Source organism: Macrobrachium nipponense, chromosome 46, assembly GCF_015104395.2.
Source record: "Macrobrachium nipponense isolate FS-2020 chromosome 46, ASM1510439v2, whole genome shotgun sequence".
Taxonomy (NCBI): domain Eukaryota; kingdom Metazoa; phylum Arthropoda; class Malacostraca; order Decapoda; family Palaemonidae; genus Macrobrachium; species Macrobrachium nipponense.
In genome coordinates, this window is record NC_061106.1 from 21,460,398 (window position 1) to 21,485,128 (window position 24,731).

Consider the following 24,731-nt stretch of genomic DNA (forward strand, 5'->3'; position numbering starts at 1 on the left):
GGATTGGAACTGTGGTTAACTAATAACTAATAACTAATATATAATGGTTATGATGGTTTGGTGAGAAACTAATAACTGATAGGAACAGTGGTTAACTAGTAACTAATAACAGATGGTTACAAAGGTTTGGTAAAAACTGATGGTTACAATGTTTTGAGTGAAAAAGATTTACACTTTTACACATTGTGAATTTTTGTGTTTGTTCCATTGTTAGTGCACTTGTTCATTTTCTTATTGAAGTGTGCCTTTTCATTCTATATTTGCATTCACAATTTAATTGACTTAGTTATTTTCATTGCTTAATCATTGCACATTAATTTACTTAGAATTCTTTTCAAGTTTTATTATTGTTTAGCACTTGTGAATTAATTTCTAATTTTCAATTATTGCCTGACACTTTTGAATTTTGATTGAATTAATTTTCTTGAATTTTGTGATAAACTAATTTTGATTTAATTTTACTTAATTTAATTCAAGAATTAATTAAACTTTACTTTGTTTTCAAGTACAGTAATTTTCCTGATATTGTGAATTTTACTTATAAATTTCTAACCAGTATATTTGCATTTGATTATATTGATGATAGGTAGAAACATAGAGTGGTAATTGATCGGCTTTCCTTCAATTTACTTGAAGTGACTTAGAACCAGGGAAGTACATAGACTTCTGAAATCAGGGAAATACTTAGACTTTTGAAGTTGTTGATGGAGTGATGCCCTTTGTTTAATTTAATTACTTACAAGATTACCTCACACCTGTTTTGATGAACTTAGTCTGATTTTCTGCAATACTGGTAAGTTGTTAAGGGATCACTGTTGCCTTTAGAGTATTCAGTCGTTTAGTACCTGTTATGAGGGTTCAGGTGTCTGGCTTTTCTGAGGTAATAATTGATGAATGGTAACCAGATACTTGGCACTTCGTAACAATATATATATATATATATATATATATATATATATATATATATATATATACATATACATATATATATATTATTCACTTACTCGTAGAGCCCAAGACTCAAAAGTCTTCCAACTAATTAAGTTTAGTTTATAAAATTGGTAGTCTCAAGTAATGTAGACTAAATATTTCTAGATAAATGTAAAACGTTTCCAACTTAAATATTTCCTTGAAATGAGCATTCTTTATATTTTCTTTGCAAGTCGTTCGGCTGTATTTCAGTCGAATTTGCATTGGATTTTCTGTTGATCAACAAAAGGTACTTCATGACGTTGTTAGGCCATAGAGTAGTTACGGTAATAAACATAACTCTTTCGTGATTTATATTTCATTTTCAATAAAGAAGTCCAGGGCCTAAAAATTTCTAAATAAATCCAGAGCTCACAACAACAAAATATTGATTTTTGTGGAGAGTGAAATCAAGTGACATTGTTAAAAACTTTATTGTATTTGTTACACATAGTCAAGAATTATCTTTGTTTTGAGAGTAGGCCAATTCCTAAAAACTTTTTCATTGTAAAAATATTTGATTTTAATGAAATAACGAGAGAAACTATTTACTAAACATTAATTACATAATTTTAAAGTATAATTTGTGTATACGAATAGTAACGACTACTTTTGCTATTTGTGAACGTGGTAGGTACTCTTTAAAAGTTATCGAATGAATTTGTTTGACAACGTCATGAATCATTATCATATGTCTTTGGGTGAACATGGTACGGAACATAGATAAAAAGAGAAAAATTCGTAAGGCAATCTGATGTCGTCGACTTTCCGGAGTACACCAAAATGTTGACGATATTGCCTGCCTACTTTTTCCCAGCATTCGTGGTCTGATGCGACTGGACGTAACTGTAGGATGAGTAACCGTAGGGGTAATAGTAATAGCCTGAATAAGGGGCATATTGGTAGTATGGATAGTAAGCACCACCGTATGGGTAGTAGTGCCCATAATCGTAGCCGTATTCAGATAGTGAATGGTGTGGGGCGGCTTTGACGGACACCATAGTCAGCAAAGCCAAAGTCGCTAAGACAGCAACCTGTAACGAAAATATTTGTTCAGTAAAGATGTCGTCGGAATCAGAAATTAGAAAAACTTATATATATATATATATATATATATATATATATATATATATATATATATATATATATATATATATATATGTCTATATATATATATATATATATATATATATATATATATATACATATATTTAAACGAAAGTACTTTGCTCTTTTTCCTTTTTTTCTAAACATTTCCGGTGGCTTTGCTGATAATCTAATATATGTAAGTATGTATGATTATATATATAGATATATATATATATATATATATATATATATATATATATATATAATATATATATATATATATATATATATATATATATATATATATATATATATAAATAATCATACATACTTATATATATTACATTATCAGCAGAAGCAACCGGAAATGTTTAGAAAGAAACGAAACAGTGCAAAGTACTTTCGGTTACTTAACAAATTTTTAGGGACACCAGTCAAATATACTTATGATATTGGTCAAACCAGCTAAATTTTAGAGTGAAAAAAAAAAACTGGTGCAATATAGGAAGATTTTCTCATGAACTAAATATGTGGGGAGTCTCAAATTCTGGAAACATAACAGTTTACTTTTAAATATATATGCTTCGTTGGAATTGATGCTTGATATGCACAGGAATCGAGGAAAATATTAACAAACATTAGTTTGTTAAGAAATTCACAGTTTCGTGAAAACAAATTGTTTAAAAAATATCCACAATTATATATAAAAACATATTTTTACATAGAAATATATTTTTATATATAATTGTGGATATTTTTTAAACATTAGTTTAATCAAATCTTATACAAATGGGCAAAACATATATGAAGATATACTGCCTAGAGCATGTTTGTCACAAGCCTGAATTGGGAAGTACTCACCAAGAGTTTGAGGCAGGCCATGTTGAAAGCAGCTACCCTTGTTATGCTAAGGGAAATCTGTCTGTGCTTGTCAGTCCTATGAGGTCTCTTTTATACTCATAACTCGAGGGACGCCCTTTGCATCTCCTTTCTAATTCCATAGTTCTTCCAACCCTGAAGGCGTAAATCTTATTGGTTCCAGAGGATGAAGAGAAATTTGTTAGCGTGAAATTTACAGTCTCTCACGCACACACACACATGCACACGCAGCTAAGTTTGAATGATTGCAATTATTTAAATACATATATGTGTTCAATAAAACCAACTTTTGTATTTAAGTATGATTAGCACATTTCTCTCCACCCACTGGAACCAATAAGATTTGAGCTTTAAGGGTAGGAAGAAACTGTGGAAAATAGGGAGGAGTTGTAAGAGGGCGTGTCCATTGAGCAATGCCAGAAGCTAGTATATAAGGAACCTCCCAGTAACTGACAGCATAGACAGATTTCCCGTTGCAAATTAAGGGTAGCTGCTCTCGACATGGCCTGCTTCAAACTTTTGGTGAGTGCTTCTCAGTTTAGGCATATAACACAGATGTGCTTAGCTGCTTGTCGCAAAAGAAAAAAAAAAAAAAAAAGTCTATCGTTCCTCCTATACGTCGTACATTTCATTTACTTTTTCTGAAAGAGACGTCTATTTGTCTTCAGTTTCTAAACACAAAAAAATATTAATGTAAAAGAATCATTCGCAGTTGCTAACAAAATTTTAGCACAAATTGAACCCATCTACTCCCACAGGCGGTAAACATTTCTCTTCTTTTAAGACAACTTAGAATTTGTTAAAAGCTAAAACGTAGACGTTTATTATTGTCATTGCAGTTTTAGTTTACTTTGTTGTTACTAATGTTTTTCTAGCTGGACATGCAGGTGACATCTTTACTAATCAAGCATTTTCGTTACAGGCTGCCTTCTTGGTGACTTTGGCTTTGCTGCCTATGGCCTCCGTCGACGCCACACCGAACTATGCACTACCATCTGAATACGGATACACTTACGGACACTATAACCCGTACGGTGGTGCTTACCACCGCGTCGTCCCTTACTACCACTACGGTTACCCATCATACAGCTACGTCCACTTGCACCAGACCAACAGTGCTGGGAAATAGGCAGCCTTAATCATCAATATTTCAATGTGCTTCGGATGGTCGACGTCAGATTCCCAAATGAGAATGCTTCTTTAGCTTTATATTTCATACAAACTATGTTTTACCCTAAGAAATACGATTAGAAATCATGACACTGTCAAACAAATATACTAGCTATTCAACCATTCATTTGCACAAACTACTTTAGACAATTCAATAACTATGTTTCATAAATGGTTCCTTTCGTTACTCCTTTAAAGGCAACTTTATAAGAACTAGTCTTATCTCATAACAAAATTACTTCAGTAACTTTTGTAACCATTTATATAAATGTAAAAGTTTCAATAAAATCTTTAGCAATACACTTTACTTCAGTCTCCTTCACCCAAAGTCAATCATTTTGTTGTTGAGACATCTGATTATATTTACAAATTTTTAAGGCCTTCGAACGCTTTCAGTAAAATGATATATTCATCGTGTATTCCATGTGGTTACTATAGACTAAAGATTTTCTGATCAAAGGGTTTTCGGTGACAATAATACCGAGAAGCGCCATTTGCTCATTTTCAGAAAATGAAAATCAAATGATTAAATGTCCCATTTCAAGAAGGTATTCAAGCAGAAATATTTCACATTCGTTGAAATATATTCATTCTATTTTATTTTAGAGACTACCATTTGGTTGACATAGGAAGGAAGGCTTGCAGCCTAACCCCCCACCCCACTTCACAAATAATTTGTTTGAAGAAAAGACAGAATGAAGCGTAATTTCATCTGAGTAAGGAAGGGGCACAATGTAATCATAAATATGATTATGAACAAAAAGTAATGACGATAGGAGAAAGATTTGGAAAACTGAGTTAGCATTAAAACGAAAAAGTATCATCTACTGGAAAGTTTGAAAGTGTCAGACAAATTTCCTTGGAACAGACGCTTATGAAAGAAGAATGTTAGGGGTGGATATCATTATAGCGAACTATACTAAAAATAGAATTGCCAGGTGGTCACAATTAAGATACGAGATGAATGAAGATGAAGAATAAAAGAAAAATAAGGAAGAAGTGTACACAATGAGAAACCAAAATTTTTAAGCCCAAAAGATATTGGCGGCGACGTGAGAACAAAAGATAGTGCTACTGTGCACGTAGAGAGGATATTTGAAAGTTTGATGATAATGGGTTATGAAAAAAATGATAAATTTAGTAAACAAACGAGCTGTTAAGAGGCAAATATGTATCCATGAGTGATTTTGGAGGTGAGTTGCGACGAAAGAAAGACTGAAGACATTTGCTGAATAAAAATATTTTGCACGTCGATGGGAACACAAAAGACAATATTTATGACGAAGGTGCATTGGGTTTAATTAATTCACCACCATAGGTATGTAAAGCCTGAGCATTGGAAGAGAGGGTCTCAGAAAGGATACTGAAGTAAGGTTTGCTCATTTATGCAAGAGGAAATACTGAATATATAGGGATATCATTTTGCTTACCATTCACTTTAGTATAAAGAAGTTACATGAACCAAATATTCATTATTCAGTGATTTTGTGTGATGTTTTAGAGTAAAAGAACATTTCATTGCGTTATATATTCGCCCACAGTCGCTTTGTGGATGTATAGATTATATGGGTTTAAAAGTAGCTTGAAATGAGTGTTTTAAATTTCTCATGATGCAAGGTAAACTATAATAGCAGCAATGAATAACAGCGTATCTTTTGTTATTTAATATTTATATGCATTTAGTGAAAAGATCTCTCGAGGCGAGTTTGTAAAGCTATGATAACTGTTGAGGTTTTCAAACTAAATGGAATCTGAGAAGATGGAAGGAAGGATGTTAGTATGGCTAGTGATAAAATGAAGGTGGCAGTAGGTATTCCGGTGAAAATATTGCAGAGGGTAGTAGAACGAGGATTGCGGTAAATCGTGCGAGTAGGTTAGTCAAGATATGAACTGCATTGTAGAAGAGTAGGAAATATCTGGAGGCTAAACTGTTGAATGACTATATACAAATCAAAACTAATTACAAATCTAGCGAAGGCAAAAGAACATTTTTTGTTTCCGGAGAACCCCAGTAACACAGTGATTCAAAATTCTTTAAAATGCATCACAGCTAAGGATCGCAGACTACTATGAGATTCAGAGTCTCTGTAACACGGTTTTTTGGACTTTGCTCCTTGTCAAAGCATCGGATGTAGCTGAAAGTTGACATATGTATATTTTACAACCACACAAATTTTGTCAGCATTATCAATAACCTAAACCCGATAGTTTTAATTTTTATAGAGTAAAAATGATCTAGCCGACGCCATGGCCAATGATTACGAGCCAAGAGTCGAAAAAACATTCATTACGCAAGCAAGGTAAACTAACACCTTTTGAACTACATGTTGCCCCGCCATCCTCCAGACAGAAATTCCATCGGCTCTGAAACCCATAGATTTTATGAATGGCGGAACGATACATAGATGTGGGTGGGGTATCAGTGCTAGCGTAGTAGTACCACTGTAGCAGTAGTGCCGCAAACAGTATAGCAGTAATATACATGAATTAAACGTTTAGGCCAACTGCTGGGATCCTTGAGGATCATTTAGCACTTCTTACAACTACTCGAGAAATTAGTTTTTATAGCCAGAAGTTAAATTTTCTAATCCAACAATGCCCATGGTAGCCTTCAGTGTTATCCTGAATTATAACGAGGCGAAAGTGGGTGGAGCCTCATGAAGTCACCATTCTGACGATAATTATTGGTGAAGGTTTAAAGCCAATATACGGTACCGGCTATTTTTTTTTCAGTAAATAGGCAGATAGCCAATAAATAAAAATTGCTTGACATTGGATATAGCAGTTATCAAATCAAGCTTGTCTGCTATATTTTTGATAATTACCAACTATTCCCTACATCTTGTCATCTGATTGTGACCTATAAAGTAGACTGTAATTTCTTTGGAAACTTATTTTGTGAGTTAGAATAATAATCGAAGTGTTTTTGTATTTATTAACATATTTTGTTGGTTTGTTCATTATGACAATTATCAGTGGAGAGGTTCCAGAGTTCATAAAGGTGTACTGCTTTGCTTGTATTTAAATTTGTATGTCATTGTTGCCAGAGGTTTAGCCTTCGTTACGTATAGCCAATCATCCATCGAGATAGAGGGAAGAAATGCTGTCATAAGTTACGTAACGAGTGCGTTTCGAAACATTTTCTCTGAGTAAGTTGGCCCGTCTTCAAAAAAGGTCACTTTTACATTATAAGTACCAAATTTATTCAACCTACGTAGTGCAGAATACACTTAAAATTAAAATTTTATGTGTGGATATAATATGTATAATAATAGGAAAGCCAGTCAAACAAAATAATAGTACATTCCAGAGACATTTTTCTAAGTAACTAAAAACGAAACATAATGGCAGATATTTGTTCTTTGAATGATTTTATTATTCTAATTAAACAAATATTTTTGACCAGTTGACTTCACGCCCCCCTTCTATCCTCCTCACGCCCCCCTAGGGGAGCGAGCCCCCTAGTTTGGGAACCACTGGGCCCTATTAGGTAGAAAGTGTTTCAGCGGATACGTCCACCAGACTAGACTCATGCAGCATCTACCGCGAACTAAAAACAACAATAACAACGGTTATCACAGGATAACCGCCATCTATTCCGTCAGCGACGCGATGCCACACCATATTGTATTATTCCACATAATACAACACTCACCTACCATCTGCCCACATTCTCCAGTGATCAGGAATACATATTGTATTATTCCACATAATACAACACTCACCTACCATCTGCCCACATTCTCCAGTGATCAGGAATACATACTGTAAATCGAAGTACTTGATTTTGTCACTTAAACAGTGTTTTAAGGAGCTTGTAAACTGAATAAACAAATAAATAAATAAATATAATACATTCACAAGTGCATACAAAGGTAAATAATTATGTGTGTGAGTATGCGTGTACGAGTGGTTGTATAATAAATGAACACGGGCAAATCTAGTGAAAAACAGCTTTTGAATGTAAGTATAATTAGGACATTTCTCTTGACGCAGTGGAACTAATACGATTCTCGCTTTCAGAGAAGGAAGAAACTGTGGAAATGGGGTCGAGTTGCAGGGAGCGTGTCCCTGGAGTAGCAATTATGGCTAGTATAAAAGAGACCTTACAGGGACAGGGAGGCACAGATTTCCCTTCGCATACAAGGGTAGCTGTTTTCGACATGGCTTGCCTCAAACTTTTGGTGAGTAGGCCTACATCTCAGTTTAAGCTTATGACCAACGACTGTCCTGGGATTTGATGGCATCAAATCAGTCAATTTGCTAAACCTATTATTTCCCACATGCAATTTACCTTTCATGAAACAATTGGCTGTTTATGACTTCTAAAATTTACATGCATATATATATATATATATATATATATATATATATATATATATATATATATATATATATATATATATTCTATATCTACTTCGGCAAAAATTCCTCCTTTGTATAAGTAAATTAATCATTTGTGTAAATTTTAAACGTCTTTGTTAGATTATTCTCATTATGGTTTTAAGGTAAGCTGCTACTGCTGTTTTAATTCGAATATGCTGTGATGCCGACATCTTTAGTGAACAAGCATTTTCGTTGCAGGTTGTCGTTTTAGCAACTTTGGCTTCGCTGCCTATGGTCACCGTCAAAGCTGCACCTCACTATTCACCAAATGAATACGGCTACGATTATGGGTACTACTACCCATACGGTGGCGTTTACTATCCATACTACCATTACGCCCCTTATTTTTCCCATTACTACTATGATTACCCTTCCTACAGCTATGTCCACGTGAGCCAGACTACCGGCGGTAAGAAAAAGTAGGCAGCCGTTATCGATAACATTGTGGTATACCCTGGACTGCTGCCGTCAGTTTGTCTTATGAAAATCTTCCTTTCGTTTTATTTTTACCTTAATAAATATGTTTAGAAAACATGATATTGTCGACCAAATTCACTAAACATTTCTAGCGTACTAGGGGCCTGAATAGCAAAACTATTTGAAACCACTCGCACAAACTGTGCTTTAAAAATTTGTGCAATTATGTTTCATAAAGATTTCCTTCGTTACCTGTTTAAAAGCAAATAAAATTTATAATTGGTGCAAGTTTACAATAATTTACCTTATCTCATTATATAAATACATTGGCGAAGTACTTTTTGCAACCGTTTATATACTTGTGGAAAGTCACAATAAAATCTTTGACAATAAAATTTTATTTCATTATCCTTCACCCAATTATTGGTTGTTAGGTGTTCTGGATATATTAAGAAATTCTGGAGGCCTTCAACCTCTTTCAATAAAACAAAATCTAAATCTAGTATTGTTCTGTTCCATTTCTTGGCTGTATACAAGTTGTAAACGTATAATGTTTCAAGATGCTTAATTTGCTGTACTTTAAAGACTATCATTTTCCGCAAGTGATAGCATAGGGCAGACAGCTTGCAGCCTAGGCGCTGTACAAGAGGGCAGAACGTACCCATATGTACTATTTTGTTCCCGGCACTTTCCTTCTTCATGAAAGATTCGAGCTTTTGTCTTTCATAAAAACAATCTTTGTTATACTTTCGTGTCCTTCCTCCTACATTTTCTCCCATCGTCATCCTCTGCCTGCGGGAGAGTACATTCCACAGTGTTGCCCTGTGGAATAAATGTCAATTTTTCGGTGACAGATGAGTTGAAACTGAATACACGGTTTCACGCCACTGAAAAATTACCATTCCTTGACAGGTGGTCATGGCAACACTGGGGGATGCGCTCGCCTGCACACAAAAGGATGCGGATGAAATACTGGAGGGAAGAACATAAGAGAATAATTAACGAATGCTCTCATCAAAATGAGTAGTGAGAAAAACTTACGAATAAAAGGAGAGAGAGAGAGAGAGAGAGAGAGAGAGACAGATCGGTAATTCCATCGTCTTAGAGCATCATAATATTGGTTTAAACTCTAACTTTTTTTAATCATTTTTTTTAATTGGCGAATTGCGTATTTTTTAAATAAGAATTGTAACACTGAATAACATATCCCATTCTTCCATGAGTCAGTGCTTATCGAAAAGTACGTACAATTTTCAGTTAGGCTAAGCTTTGCCTTATCACTTATATTGTTCAATATTGTTCCCCGGTTGGATGGCAGAAAATCATATAACTCCAAATGCGCCACCAACAATAGATTGTCATTTTTTTTATCTCCCTTACTTAGATTAACAAGTACCAGTTTTGCAGTATTTTTTTATGGAGGATGGGTAATGTATTTTTGTACGTAGGCCGATGCTGATTTTAGCTCACACAAACTTTGCGTATACTTAATGTATCAGTGTCAACAAAATTATGAACCAACACTCAATGTCAGAGAATAAAAAACTATTCGACAGCAAGAAATATCGGACATTCAATTGTAATGAAGCATCGTAAACTACGACTACGCCCCGACCTCTTTTTTTTTTTTTTTTTTTTTTTTTTTTTTTTTTTTTTTTTTTTTTTTTTTTTATTGGTGAAATTCAGTATTCGTCAGTATAAAAATTGAACATTAAATAGTAAGATTTTCAGTTTGGCTGAGCTATTCCCTATTACTTATCTATCTTTCATTACGGTTACCCAGTTCGAGATATAAAAGCATACTACATCTTTCAATACCGCGCTTATTCGGATTAAGTTTTCATACCAATGCAGTGGCGTTAATTCACCTCCGCGGCGCCGCTTTGCATGAGCGTGACCCCTTTGGACTAGAGCCGCGGTGACAGTCGACTTATATGTCCAATACGCGTCTTCAATTCACGCTGCTTGCTAGGTAACAGAGCGCTATTATCCTACTGACCCTCATCTTGTGTAGTACTGATTGTAGCAGTTAAAAGAAAATAATAAGTACGCTATATTTTAATAGAAATAATTGTTTGTACTGTTCACCATGCACATTATTTATTTCTTACATTTTCATTCTAATAAATAGATCATAGATATCCTATCCTGAAATTCCTATATCTTTAACTCGATGCGAAATAACTCTTTCAAAAACCTTTTAGGCTTTTCCATAGGTCGTTAATTCCTACCCCTCTAACAAGAACAACAACAACAGAAGTAGCTTTACGGCGTTAAAGTATATGCTCCTAAGTTTCATATATCCCGTAAAACAGCATTTGGCTCCCGTTCTGTGACGCCCAGATCGGACCTATTACCCATTCGCGATTAATTTAAACCCGACCAATCAAATGCTCAGTTAACCTAGGTCTCGCCCTAAGCCTACTGTTTTTTTTTTTTTTTTTTTTTTTCAACTGGCCAGAAAGGCTTGATCTTTATATCCGGAAGAATCCCTCTGTCTCTTGACAGCCTCCAAAAGGGAAGCGTTGACGTGAATGCTTTTTTAGTCACAGCACTTGACGGATTTTACGCAGTAAACACTCCTAGAACCACACCTCGTTACCAATAAATTGTATGTTGTTTGGAAACGGCACACGAAATGTAGTTCGTGTACACTTCTGTCGTTTCTTGAAAATTAAAACATTTATATCTGTTCCAGAATCACTAACTACTACCTACTGCTGAACGCACGTCATTATTCAGACTGAATACAATTCGTCCCGGATTTTGCACATCAAAATATCAACCCCGCCAAACACCCGAAAGGGCGAGACCTATTTGAAAAAAATATGAAATCCGATTATTTGAACCTCAATTTCGAATAAGGTAAGAAGCTCATTTGTTGTTTTCGATGAATTTCAAGTAAGGTTACCACTTACATAATTTTCTATAGTTTCCCAAATTATATTTCCTAAAAGAAAATCCCAATGCCTTTACTCTCAAAGAAAACGATATAAGCGAGTGTTTTATTAGGTGGGTATAACTATATTAAAGTTCCTCAGGCCTTTTTCCTAATAAATAACATACATTAATATACTCTACAACACCTATCGTTGATCATTGAAATACTATAATGGGGAAACTCTAAAATTCCAGGTCAAATTCAGCAATATACACCTAAAATATACTCTGAGTACGGCATCCTAGATTTGCAGAAAACAGAAAAGAAAAATTATAGTACCAACCGTAAGAGTATACATCCTATCCGTCCGTTTCTGCAACACAACTGCAGGTGCAATCGTATGTTAAACGGTTTATAACATGCTCTACAATAGTAAGAATATTTTCCTTTGCCATACATTCTATTTTAAAATTATCTTTCAAATAATTTCCACATGTACTAAGTTCCTCGATTTTATTCATAATAATACAGGACAGCTTTCAGTTTCCCTCTGTTTTCAATTTTTACAAAGTTGATTCCGCTTTGTTTTTAAACTGTCTGTTCATTTTTATTTGGCTTTACTACTTAAATTTCCCATATTTGTAGCTACGTTTTCGTTTCAGTACTCAGGTATTTTTGTTTCTGTGCAAAACAACAATAATTACAGTAAGAATAACGATAAAATAAAGACGGAAAACTGATTGTAACGATGTAAACATAAGTCTGATTATAATTGTGGAAGTAACTGTTTTGAATGTAATCAAGGCTGTATAAAACTTTACGACCTTAATGACCCAACAGAAACCCACGAAAATTAAAATCTTAGGGATGTCAAAGAGAACGCATGCTTTGTGTTTGAGTTTGTGAACGGATGTCTTACGTCGACTATGTCTTCTAAGAGGTCCCTCTCTCCTGGTATCCCTAAAGAGGACCCGGCCCCCGATGACAGGCAAGGCTTCGCCGTCGTTCAAAAGAAAAAGAAAAAGAAACAGAAGAAAATTCCAGCACCCTCTAACACCAGCAACAACCTTCTCCCCTCGACATCTGCACCGAATACGACCAGCCACAACGAATTCCCTGCACTTCCAAAATTTAGAGCTGTAACCAATGAAAGCCAGACATCGTATGCAGCAGTACTGACCCTCGAAAAGAAGTACCCCGGAGCAAATCTCACATCCAGACCGAACCTGATCACGATCTCCCCAAAGAGACCAAAAATCTGCTGAACTGTTAAGGAACGACAGCTTGTGTCTGCTACTCGGCCCTGCCGAAAACAATCACAAAGGGGGTGATTTGCAAAGTCCCCAAGTAAGTCACCATCGAACGAATCATTGAAGTGCCCCACATTATGAGCGCCAAGACTGGTGACGGAACAATGAAGATCTAAGCCAAATTTAAAGGACAAATACCGTCCAGTGTCAAACTTAGGATTCTCGGCACCTGCCGGACTGAACCCTCATACCAGAACCTTTGAGATGTTTCAAGTGTCAGAGGTTCGGGCATCACAAAAACAAGTGCACGTCCCACTACATACGCGGGATATGCAGCCTGAAACACGAAACAGAAGTGTGCCTAACGAAATACAAGGCAAAAGGCCGCACTGTTGCCCGATGCCCCAACTGCAAACAACAGCACCATGCATGGTTTAAGGGATGTCCTGCCAGATTAGAAAAATTTGGAAGATAAAAGGCATCCCTCCTCCACCAGCAAGACTTCAAAAGCGTAACCATCGCCACCCAAAAAAACCTCCAATCAACCCCACATTCGACTTAAGAACGAATCTGCTTCCTGCAACCCTCCTTTTCCCAGCCTCCCCAACTTAACTTTACATTCCCAATCCCTTACCTTCTCTTATCATCACATTACCGCTCCCCAACCATAAGATCATTCCTACCCCCTTAAGAACATTCCTCCGACCTCAAAGATCATCTTCCCAACCCCTACGCCGCCTACTAGTAGTTCTTGTTTAGCGTGTTGAAGCAGGAACTCAAGCATCACCAGTCCCATGGATGGACATTGAAATGCAAATTGAAAAACTGCCTTTGTGTTTCAGTAGACCTACTCAGACGGAAACCATTCTCGTTGGAGATGACAAAGCAGATAAGGTCCTTCTCACCTTCCGAGAGCTTCGAGGATACATAGTCAAAGCTGTCAAAGAAGCAAGTAAAAGTAGCATAATGGAACACAACAAAGTGATAAACGACATCTCCAACGATGCCAAAAACACGAGATTGAACTCCCAGACTACCTCCTCGGAGAACAGTATCGTTGTTACCTATTAAATATTTCAACTTTCCTTACTGGCTATCTCTGACTCGCCAGTTTCACGCATTCCATTTCATTTTCATATCCATATCATCAAAATAAAGGTGCACATTCATATCCTAAAAATTTACCTTTCACTTGCAAAATTTCGAAAATGACTATTGGCTGCTCTATGAGCAAGAGCCCATGCTGGCATAAGGCCAGCTTAATCAAATTATCATTAATACGAATGTCACTTTTTCGGTGACATGAATGAAACAGTAAATGATTCCTTCATACTTATCAGTCTCTTCTATCACAGAAGCCAGGATTTTGATTGCGCTGAATGTAGCATTCCATTGCTGTAATCCTCCGCATAGGCTAAGAGCACACCACGACTAGCCAAGGCTTTAAACCGATAATGGTATAATCACTCATATGGATCAACCTAACGGTGTTTAAAAAAAAATAAATTTTTGAGTCTACAATCCCCACCCAACTTACGTCGGCCTAACATCCTCCGTCGATCTCAATAGGTTGCAAAACTACGGGGAGCAAGCCTCTTGCCACTCCGTCGAGACGGTGAAAAAAAAGTAAAAAAAAAAAATAAAAAAAAAAAAAAAAACCATCCAAGGCGGGTTTTAATGTAATTATAATAGTAATTCGGATTTTATTAGTTTATTGATCGCCATGTTCGATTGTTTGCAGCCTGGAAAATGCAACTATGTGGAGTTGTGAAACGTCGGCATATTTTAATAAAATGCATATGGATAGTGCCTTTCCCTGACCCGCCTTGGTTATATATACATATATATATATATATATATATATATATATATATATATAATATATATATATATATATATATATATGTATAACTGAATCACGAAAGTTAGGAACGTGATAAATCCATAAAATAAAGATAAATGCCACGAAGGAAAAATAAACGAAGGAGTCTGCAAGATCTTTCGGCTTTAAAAGCCCTTTACTGAGCAGGTACTGACAATATAGAGAAAAGACAATACAAGAAGGTTCGTATAAACTGACAGATAGGGATTATAAAGGGATTAGTACGTAGAATCCGACACACCTGGAAGATAAAAAACCTTCCCAAACAAGCATAAACAATGGGTGCAATTAAAGGTTTAAGACAATCATCTCAGATACAATCTCCAGACAATTAAAGGATTATAGGTGACAGCTATTCGGAACTTGGTAAACAAAACCATATTCACAAAACATGACAGACATACATTACAACAAAATTTAATAACTCTAAGGCAACTGATTTTTATTTAAGTCAGTAATTATATCTTTGAGGTCATTCTTAAACATGTTACAGATACAAGGGTCTAAATGAAAAAGGCCACGACTAACATTGAAATTACAATGAAAAGTAAGTTGTATAAAGCAGATTCTAAAAGATTTCGTGATAAGACATCTCTTGACCATGCAATTACTGAACTATCAATCCAATTAATTCGGTGTTGTTTTCACTTAAATGAATAAATAATGCATTAGATTTTTGCCAGTTTTTACAGAGTATTTATGCTGGCTTAGCCTTACTTCTAAGCCTTTGCTGGACTGTCCGAGATAGAATGAGGGACAATCCATACATGGAATTTTATATATTATGTTGTTGCTTTCTCTGGGGCCATTTTTTATAACATTCTTTTGGTGTGTTATTCTAGGAAAAAACAAGGTTGACATTAAAAGCTTTTAACAATGGTTTAATGGTTTCAAATCCGTTAAAATAAGGCAAACTGAGAATGATTCTTAGAATTCTTTCTGTGTGTTATTTACAGTATAAAACTTTTTGTGGGCTTTATTATAACAAATGTCTAATATATGTGAAGGATAGCATAAATCTTTCCCTATTTTTCTTATGTATTCAATTTCTTGATCCAAATATTGTGGAATGACAATTCGCAATGCTCGTAAAAACATAGAGGAAAAAATTGATATTTTTATATTAAGATGGTGGCCTGAGAAGAAATGTACATAAGTTAAGTTGTTAGTCGGTTCCTATAAATACTGAAACGTCTAAGAAAGGGAGGCAATTGTCTTTTTCTAATTCTAGAGTAAACTTAATCGATGGTACCTGGTTATTTAATTTAGAGAGTAAATCATTTACATCAATACCGACAGGAAAAACAGCTAAACAATCATCAAACGTAACGATACCACTTTACAGGAATATGAATGATATTAGGTAAGTAGCGTTTTTTCAAAGAATTCCATATACAGGTTTGAGAGCAATGGTGATAAAGGATTTCCCATTGCCATGCCAAAAATTTGTTGATAAAATTCACCATTGAATATAAACTTACAATCACAAATGCACAAACTCGAGAGTGAAATAATGTGACTTTATAGTTAGAGGTAATTCATGCTGAGTTAGTTCATTACTAAGATATTCTAAAATAGAGTCTATAGGGACTTTCACAGTTCGTTTCTTACATGCTATGCTTTTTCCGTTCATTTTCTTACATTCTATGCTTTTCATGTTCATGTTCTTACTTTCTATGCTTTTCCTGTTCATTTTCTTACATTCTATGCTTTTCATGTCATTTCTTATTTCTATGCTTTTCCTGTTCATTTTCTTACTTTCTATGCTTTTCATGTTCATTTACTTACTTTCATGCATTTCATGTTCATTTACTACTCTATGCTTTACATGTCCATCTATTTGCTTCTCATTTGTCTCATTATTATGAATTATGTTATTATTACTCCGCAACAACACCGCAACCCACCTGCAACACACCGCTACACGGAGTAACAAAGCCGCCAGAGCGCGTGGCCTGGCATAGAACAACAACGACATAACAAGCGCCAACTCCGTACACTCCGCTAGGCACCACAGGAACACGCCGTGAGGTGGCGTAAACCACCGACCGGGTCCGCCCAGCGCGGCCAAATAACGGTAATTTTTCTCCCAATCGCGTCAATTTTGTAACAGTTTCTTGTGGTCCCACCCCGTAACATGAAAGTGCGTAAGTGTAACCCTACCTTAAAGCATCAGCCGGCTCCCATAGTTTCAAGATGGCCTTATCATCCGGTCGCGGTGAATTTAAACCCGGTTAAAATACAACCTTCTGATATAGAACTCGCCCTATTTTTTTTTTTTTTTTACCTGACCAGTCAGCACTAATCACATGGTATATTTATACACCCGCGCTCTGATGCAGATGCGGCCCTTCTTTACTATCGCCTCTTTCAAAATGGAACCGCTGCCCTAATATGAATTTGTTTTGACTGTCACAACACTTGACGATTCCAACGCCTTTAAAACGTCTGGATAATGGCGCCTACGTACCTTTAAACTCTGTTTTGTATAAAAACTGCATAGGGAAATGTTTTATCGTTTCTTGGATTAACCGAGCTTGTTAATCTGCTACAGCTCCTTCAAACACAACCTTATACCAGCTCGTCAACTTTCCCACTGAAATACAAAATTACAAATACTCTTACTATATGACCCGGTTCTAGTACCGCCATGATCAACCTCAAAACACTTGAAGACTAAAAATAAAACAAAAGATGGTGAAACTAAACGAGTTGAACCTAATTATTCCGAATAAGATGTCAGTTTGTTGTTTTAGGTAAATTTCAAGCAAGGTTAACAGGTAGATTTTTATATAGTACTCCACATAATATTTCTTAAAAGAAAATGTGAACACAGATTAGTATAAAAGAAAACCAGTGTTTATTGGGTACCTATTATATGTTTAAATAACTCCTCGATCCCATTAAATAGCATCTACTTTCACATGTTTTGTAGTACTTTCCGTTCATCAACGAAGCACTATGATAAAGGAATTGAAAAATACATATGAGAACCTTAAATATCAGTAGAAAAATTTCATGAGGTTTTACAGCCTTAGTCCAAAGTACTTGCCGAGAATCTAAAATAAAAAAAAAATTATAGCACCGTATCAGAAACTCAGGAGCCGTCGTATGTTTAATGTTCTAGATCCTGTTCTACAGCATCAAATATATTCTTATATGCCATATCTTTGATTTTTGTATTTTCTTTCACATCATTCTTAGTATTGACGTCCCTTGTCTTAATAATATATCGCGGCTTCCAGTTCCTCTCAGTTGTTCCTTTTTTTTATAAAGTTATTGCTGCCATGTCTTTAATCTGTATGTTTATATCTCAAATATCTAAATACTGCTCCCTATCACTTGCATTTTTTCTTGGTTTCACAATTGGAATTTCCCAAACTTCTACCTGCGTTTCGGTTTAAGTTCCAAGACCATTTTTTTCTGAAAAAATAACAACAATAACGATGAGATAAGGATAAAAAAAAGGGGGGGGGGGTGGGGGGCGGTTGGTTTGGAGGGAAACCAACGGATGCGAGGTAAATAAAGACTGAGAATGGTTGCTGAAGTAATCATTTTTAAGTGTAATCTTGTCTTTTATATTTAAATAAAACTTAAGATACGGAAAGGAAACACGAAAATTCAAATCTTCAGGATGTCAAATGAGAAATCGTTTTATGATGAGACGAAAGTTAGTGGCTACCTAAGGTCTGTTTGGAATGATTCGAAAGGATTTCGGACGATAAGGGACAAAGTATGATATAAAGTAAGAATTACTATAGTAGATTCACATCAACCGTGCATCTGATGTCTAGACCAGTCCCTTCCGACGCTCCTGATTGGCTGTTGATAAGCCAATCATAGGGATGGAAACTCTCAGTCTCTTAAGAGAGTTCACATAGGCAGGATGTATGTTCCACCTCTCCTGAGGGATACGTCTTTCAAAAGTATCCCTCTGGAGAGGTGGAACATACATCCTGCCTGTGTGAACTTTCTCGAGAGAGACTGAGAGTTTCCAGCCCAGTGATTGGCTTATCAGCAGCCATCAGGAGCGTCGTAAGGGACGGGGCATAGACATCAGATGCACGGGTGATGTAAATCTACTATAGAAGAAAGTTCTTACTGTGCTTAGAAAGGTGTATAGATAGGATATATAAGCCTTAACAGAAAAGTATTATCAATCATATGTTCCTAAAGGAAAGACACGTAATCAGAAAGAAGCTATATGGATAGACGTTGGCAAAAATTGAAATATGAAATAGACAAAGTGAGGTAGACATTAAAAGGAAATTAACGACCAGAACAAATACTAGGGATCTTCTGTCGCCCTCTCTAAGCTTTGATCCAGGTACAAAGCTATATCCCCGAGTCGTTATAGTTTCATCATCAATTAGATTGAAAAATATATAACCCGTTGGAAATCCAGCTCTCTCTCTCTCTCCTCTCTCTCTCTCTCTCTCTCTCTCCTCTCTCTCTCTCTTTCTGGCGATAAATGTGATGGTACGTTTTCAAGCACCGTTCTTGTTCGTAATGTCAAATAGAAGATGATGTAACAAGCATGAAACTTGTCTGGAGTAGGCTACAGAAATCGTTCTACATCGCCGTCTCCCTCAGCCTAGATATCTCTAGAACTTCCCATAAAGTTTCAAGTCAACCGCAAACGGGCCTTTTCATTTCACTGTTTTGGTAGGATGTTGAACGAGGATATATGCTGTAGGAGATTCGCAGCCTTTTTGAAAAAAAAAAAAAAAAAAAAAATCTGTTTCCCGAGTATGTTTTTTTTTTTTTTTTTTTTTTAAACATCATGGTTAGTTTCTTCTTCCCCCGCTTGAATAATTGTTACGACGAAAAATGCGTCCCCGATTCCCATTATCAGATAAGATAAAAGCAATCATGTGCAATAACTTTCTCTCCTGAGTCATACCCAGTTTAACGAGAGTTGTCGGAGAGTAGTGACGATTTATACCAAGAACCTACGAGTATTTGAGCATTTGAAGTCTAAATACTTAAATGGTGGCATTTTTTGCCCTGGAGCCTTCAGTACCTTCGTGATCTTCAGCTTCGTAGCGAATCGTGTGATAACTTTCCCAATAAGGTTCTCTTGAAGAGAGAATCGCCTGCTCGGGAATGATCTGGTTATTGAGAAAGATGCTCATTAGCGTGTGTGATTGTGGCTCTCTGTTTTTCAAAATATGATTGCTATTTTGACCGTTTTATCTGACGTTTGCGAGTTTGTTTGAGGAATACATTACTTGGTCAGTTGCGATTTAGCAGTAATTTCCTGGCTTTTACCAAAATTTAACCATCTAAATCTAAAGGAAGAAATAAAGGAAACATGTTTACACTTCGAGGTTTTTATTTTTAGTATATATCAGTGACATTTTTAATTACATATCAAATAGAACTACATAAGACTCACTCCTCAAGATAAGATTCGCAGTCACAAGTAAGTGAAATAAATATTAATAAATAAGAAATAAATAATTTTTTTTTATAAATAACCGTAGCAAGACATCGCATTTTTTCCCGCTATATTCTTGGATTTTAAAAGAAAATTCTCAGCCACTGAGGAACATCTTCCCAGAAAGTCTCTTCAACATAGACGGTCGCCTGGAGGAGTCTAACGGCCCTTCTGTGCCACAGGACACAGGTGTAGGGCCCAGAGAGGCTTTCGCTAAAGTCAGTGAAGACAAGGTAGGAATGAGGAAGGTGTTCGCCTCCAAGTGAGAAAACGCGTCTTTCTGCGTTCCAGCTTTCTACCATGTCGCCGTGTTTGTCATGCCAGGAGACCTGGAAAAAGGAAAAAAAAGTTTTTAAGAAAATTGTACTTTTCTGAAAGCTTATTCCCAGTGAAAAGGCCAAAATAATAACAACAATGCTAATAGCATGTTTCATTAAAGATGATTGCAGCTTCAGCAGAATTCTAATTTGTAATAAACCTTTCTTTATCATGATGATTGCCTTTTCTGTGGAGAAAATATTTTGTAATACTGCCCTGAAAGGAAGACCGAAGTTCTGCTAAAATACAAAACTGAGAAAAATGGTAGATACTGAAGTTTTCCCTTCCCTTACTACTGACCGCCTAAATGCCTGTGGAAAACATTGAAACGTCATTCTGACACTGCAAAGACTTGCCTATTAGTGTTTCACGAGCCCAATAGGTGGCGCATTGTAATTTCGAAAATTTTACAGATATTGCAGTCCTTCCTTTTAGGGCAGAATAGTTATCTAATGTTTATGTCATTCATTATAAGATCTGGACACACTCATGAAGGTTTTCATTTTACTTAATGAAATCAATTGAATACACAGACACTATATATATATATATATATATATATATATATATATATATATATATATATATTAAATGAGGGGAAATCAAGAAGTTAAGAAGTCTTTGTTGCCTTTATAGGATGAACTATTTACACATGGGCGCCATCACATTGCTTCACATAAATTATTGACATAGCAATATAATAACACACACACACACACACACACACATATATATATATATATATATATATATATATATATATATATATATATATATGTATATAATATATATATATATATATATATATATATATATATATATAAGACTGACAACGAATATTTATAGCTATGTTAAGACAGTAAAAAACAGAGACGTGAGGAAAATTATTGTCTTTATCATTTTCTATACTTCTTGATAAACAGTCAAATGTTTTTCATAGCAGGTACTAAAAATGGGATCTTATTTTTTTTTTTTTTTAAGAACAGTGATATCCCAATGCATCTTTTCGTTGTTTTATCTACGGGAAAGTTTGCCTTAAAGCCTTCAATTCATGAAATGTGCTCTTTTTCATTCAGATAGTTTGCAAGTTTCGGTAGCAACCGTCAGATGCATTCACTAATCACAAATGTTTAACCAGTCTATAAAATTATAGGCTTTCATATCCAAATAACGTTCTAGTAGAGTGAAGACGTGATTTAGGATATAGTATAGAATAAAGAAGCAAATTAAAACGAATTAGAGAAAAGGTAACTCAGTAAGAGGTTCGGCATACTTGGTAATCGGCGAGATCTTCCAGCCCAGCCACATCAGGGCGACAGCATATCTGCTCTTCTTTCGTGTAGCTGATGAAGACCGAGTCTCCCTCGGGGACCAAAGTGGCATTAGCACCGTGAGTGAAAATGAGTCTCCTGTTAGAAGCTCTCCCATGAGAATTTACACTTTCCTTCCTCGTGATTGGGAGACATTGAGTCACGTATATTTGCAACGCCAAAGATATCAGTATGAAACTCTTCTGCTGCATCGTTGTTCGGAATATTGTGTGTGTGTGTGTGTGTGTGTTTTTTTTTAACTTTGAGGTTGTGGTACTGTTTTAATGGATGACCGTCTGCGATGGACTTCCTGTGTGCGTCTGGCGCGCTTTTACGGAGACCATCGCGACTACACTTCGTGCCACCTATGACCATGGGTTACGTATGGTTACGTACAAGATCTCGGATACGTACCATATAACGTTTTCGCACAAACAATCGCCTCATTACAAAGCATGGTGCAGACTGTGAACTGTACGAACGTTTTGCTGTAGGGACGACCTCGCGATTATTTCACGTTTTGAACAAAAGCTATGATTGGTAATAGTCGCAGAATGAGAGATGTATTTGCGTGGAATCATTTCAAACGAGTCGAGAAAGTATTGGTCTTATCATTCTTAATGGTCCAGGTCTTCCCTATTTCCTCTGGACCACCAGTTGCGATAGCAAAATTATGTGGCTGTTAGAGGAGCTTCTCAGATCAGTGGCGGATCTAGAAATCTTTCATGGGGGAGTGGTGGGGCACTTAGGATGATCGTATATATATATATATATATATATATATATATATATATATATATATATATATATATATATGTAAGTATGTATGTAACACGTACACACATACGGTAAATATATATCAATATTTATATAGTGTATGCACACAGAAATATAGTTTTTGCTGTTGCTGCTGAAATAATCAGTAATTAAGCAAATATTTATTACTAATAATTATTCATTGAGAGAAAACAATGTAATATATTATTCATATCCCCTGGGGGTGGGGGGTGGCAGTCTCGTGCCCAGGTTCCTACCTCCCCCCTTAAATCCGCCACTGGTTCCTCTTATAATAAGCCTTTTGGTAGTCACAGTGTGAATTTAATGACACAAACTTAAACATTCATTTTATTTGGAAAAAAAATACGCGTAAATTCTATCTGAACAATGCGTTGTACAGAAATCTGAGATCTCCTGATAAAAGTCAATTAATGAATTAGGACCGCACACTTTTGGTGTCTGCAGAGGCAGATAAGACGAGGTCTTATCACTATGAACGCTGTGCGAGTTATCATTTTCTATACCGTTTACTTCGTTCAGAACACAGTGTCCATATTTGTGAATTGAATCGAATTTAGAATCTAAGCTAGAAGCCAAGAACTGAGACCTATAAGGTCATTCAAAGCTGAAACGGAAATTGACAGTAAAAAGTTTGAAAGGTGTAACAGGAGGAAAACCTCAAAGCAGTTGCACTATGAATCAAGTGTTAGGAGAGGTTGGAAAGTAAGATGGAAGAAAGAGAATATGAAAGCAAGCACAGTAAAAGGAACGAAAGTGGTTGTAGCTAGGGGCAGAAGGCACGCTGCAAAGAACCTAAAGTAATGCCTACAGTGAACCGCAGGAGGTCCACTGACGGCACTAACCCCCTACGGTGGTTCATATTTATGGATTTTTAATGAAATGTCAGAGCACTTTTTAACAGATAGGTATACACCCTCAAAGAGATCTTTCCGAATTTATGTCCAGGAAAGTTTGACCACGTCAGAACCATTTTACGAAATATGTCTCTCCTCCGATCGTGAGTAGGTGTCAGTTTCAGTGTTTAATTGCAGATGATTTCCACTGAAGTTTTGCCGCCTGGTAAAAGCTTTTCGTAGAAAAACATTGCTCTAACAAGTTTTTAGTGAACGCAGCAATCACATAGGCTTTACCAGCCGATAAAGTTAGATTTTCTCATATAGAAACATTACTCTAAGAATAAGCGTCAGGTAAAAATGAGATCACGCAACCTCTTACTAACCGTGAAAATCTGAAGTCTTTCATACTTACATCGCGAAAGTGGCAAGATTTAAGTTAAAATGAGACTTTTAAATTTGTTTTATCATTTACAAGTAACGCTTCAGTAACAAGCTTCAAAGGCAACATTTTACCGGCCCAAAAGATTAAAGTTCGTCGTTACAGACGTCACTTGAAGTACAGCTGTGAGCCAATGACATTTAACTATTCGTTACAATTGAATGATTTCATACGGAGGCATACCTCTACATAACTACAATCCTCAAGTGATGATGTTTCACCGGTAATTTACCAGCTGATAAGATTGAGTGCTTTCGCATACAAACAAAAAGACGATAACATGAAGCAGAACCAATGATAACTTGAAACTGAGTAAAGCAATTACTTGATAATCAGTAAGGTTCAGGAGTCCAGTCACATCCGGACGACAGCATATCTGATCTTCATCCGTGTAGCTAATGAAGACCGGGTCTCCCTCGGGTACCGAAGCGGCCTCACCTCCGTGGGTGAAAATGAGTCTCTTGGCTGAGGAGCTCCCCTGAGATTTGGAGAGACACAGAATCACGTATGTTGGCAATACTAACGATATCAGTATGCAAATCTTCGTCTCCATTTTCGATCGAAATGCTTGCCTTTGATGCACTTTTATATATATATATATTTTTTTGCCTCTAACTCTCTTCTACTTTTGGGTTGTGGTCGTGTTGTGCTGGCGTACGTAGTACAA

At 35.9% G+C, this 24,731-nt stretch overlaps 1 protein-coding gene and 2 long non-coding RNA genes across 3 annotated transcripts; 1 reads left to right on the plus strand and 2 right to left on the minus strand.

The window, feature by feature from the left end:
* Window positions 1-1,387: 1,387 nt before the first annotated feature.
* Window positions 1,388-3,040, minus strand: LOC135214582 (uncharacterized). Its single transcript, XR_010314418.1, has 2 exons — window positions 2,920-3,040; window positions 1,388-2,003 (listed from the first exon to the last, which is right to left on the minus strand). It is a non-coding gene; the product is annotated as an uncharacterized LOC135214582 (long non-coding RNA).
* Window positions 3,041-8,228: 5,188 nt separating this feature from the next.
* On the plus strand, window positions 8,229-9,194 carry LOC135214583 (uncharacterized). Its single transcript, XR_010314419.1, has 2 exons — window positions 8,229-8,291; window positions 8,692-9,194. It is a non-coding gene; the product is annotated as an uncharacterized LOC135214583 (long non-coding RNA).
* Window positions 9,195-20,432: 11,238 nt separating this feature from the next.
* LOC135214796 (uncharacterized) lies at window positions 20,433-22,373 on the minus strand. The gene is made up of 2 exons (XM_064249157.1): window positions 21,955-22,373; window positions 20,433-20,692 (listed from the first exon to the last, which is right to left on the minus strand). Exons 1-2 carry the CDS (start codon window positions 22,201-22,203, stop codon window positions 20,447-20,449), a joined length of 495 nt encoding a protein of 164 aa, XP_064105227.1. The 5' UTR covers window positions 22,204-22,373; the 3' UTR covers window positions 20,433-20,446.
* Window positions 22,374-24,731: the final 2,358 nt, after the last annotated feature.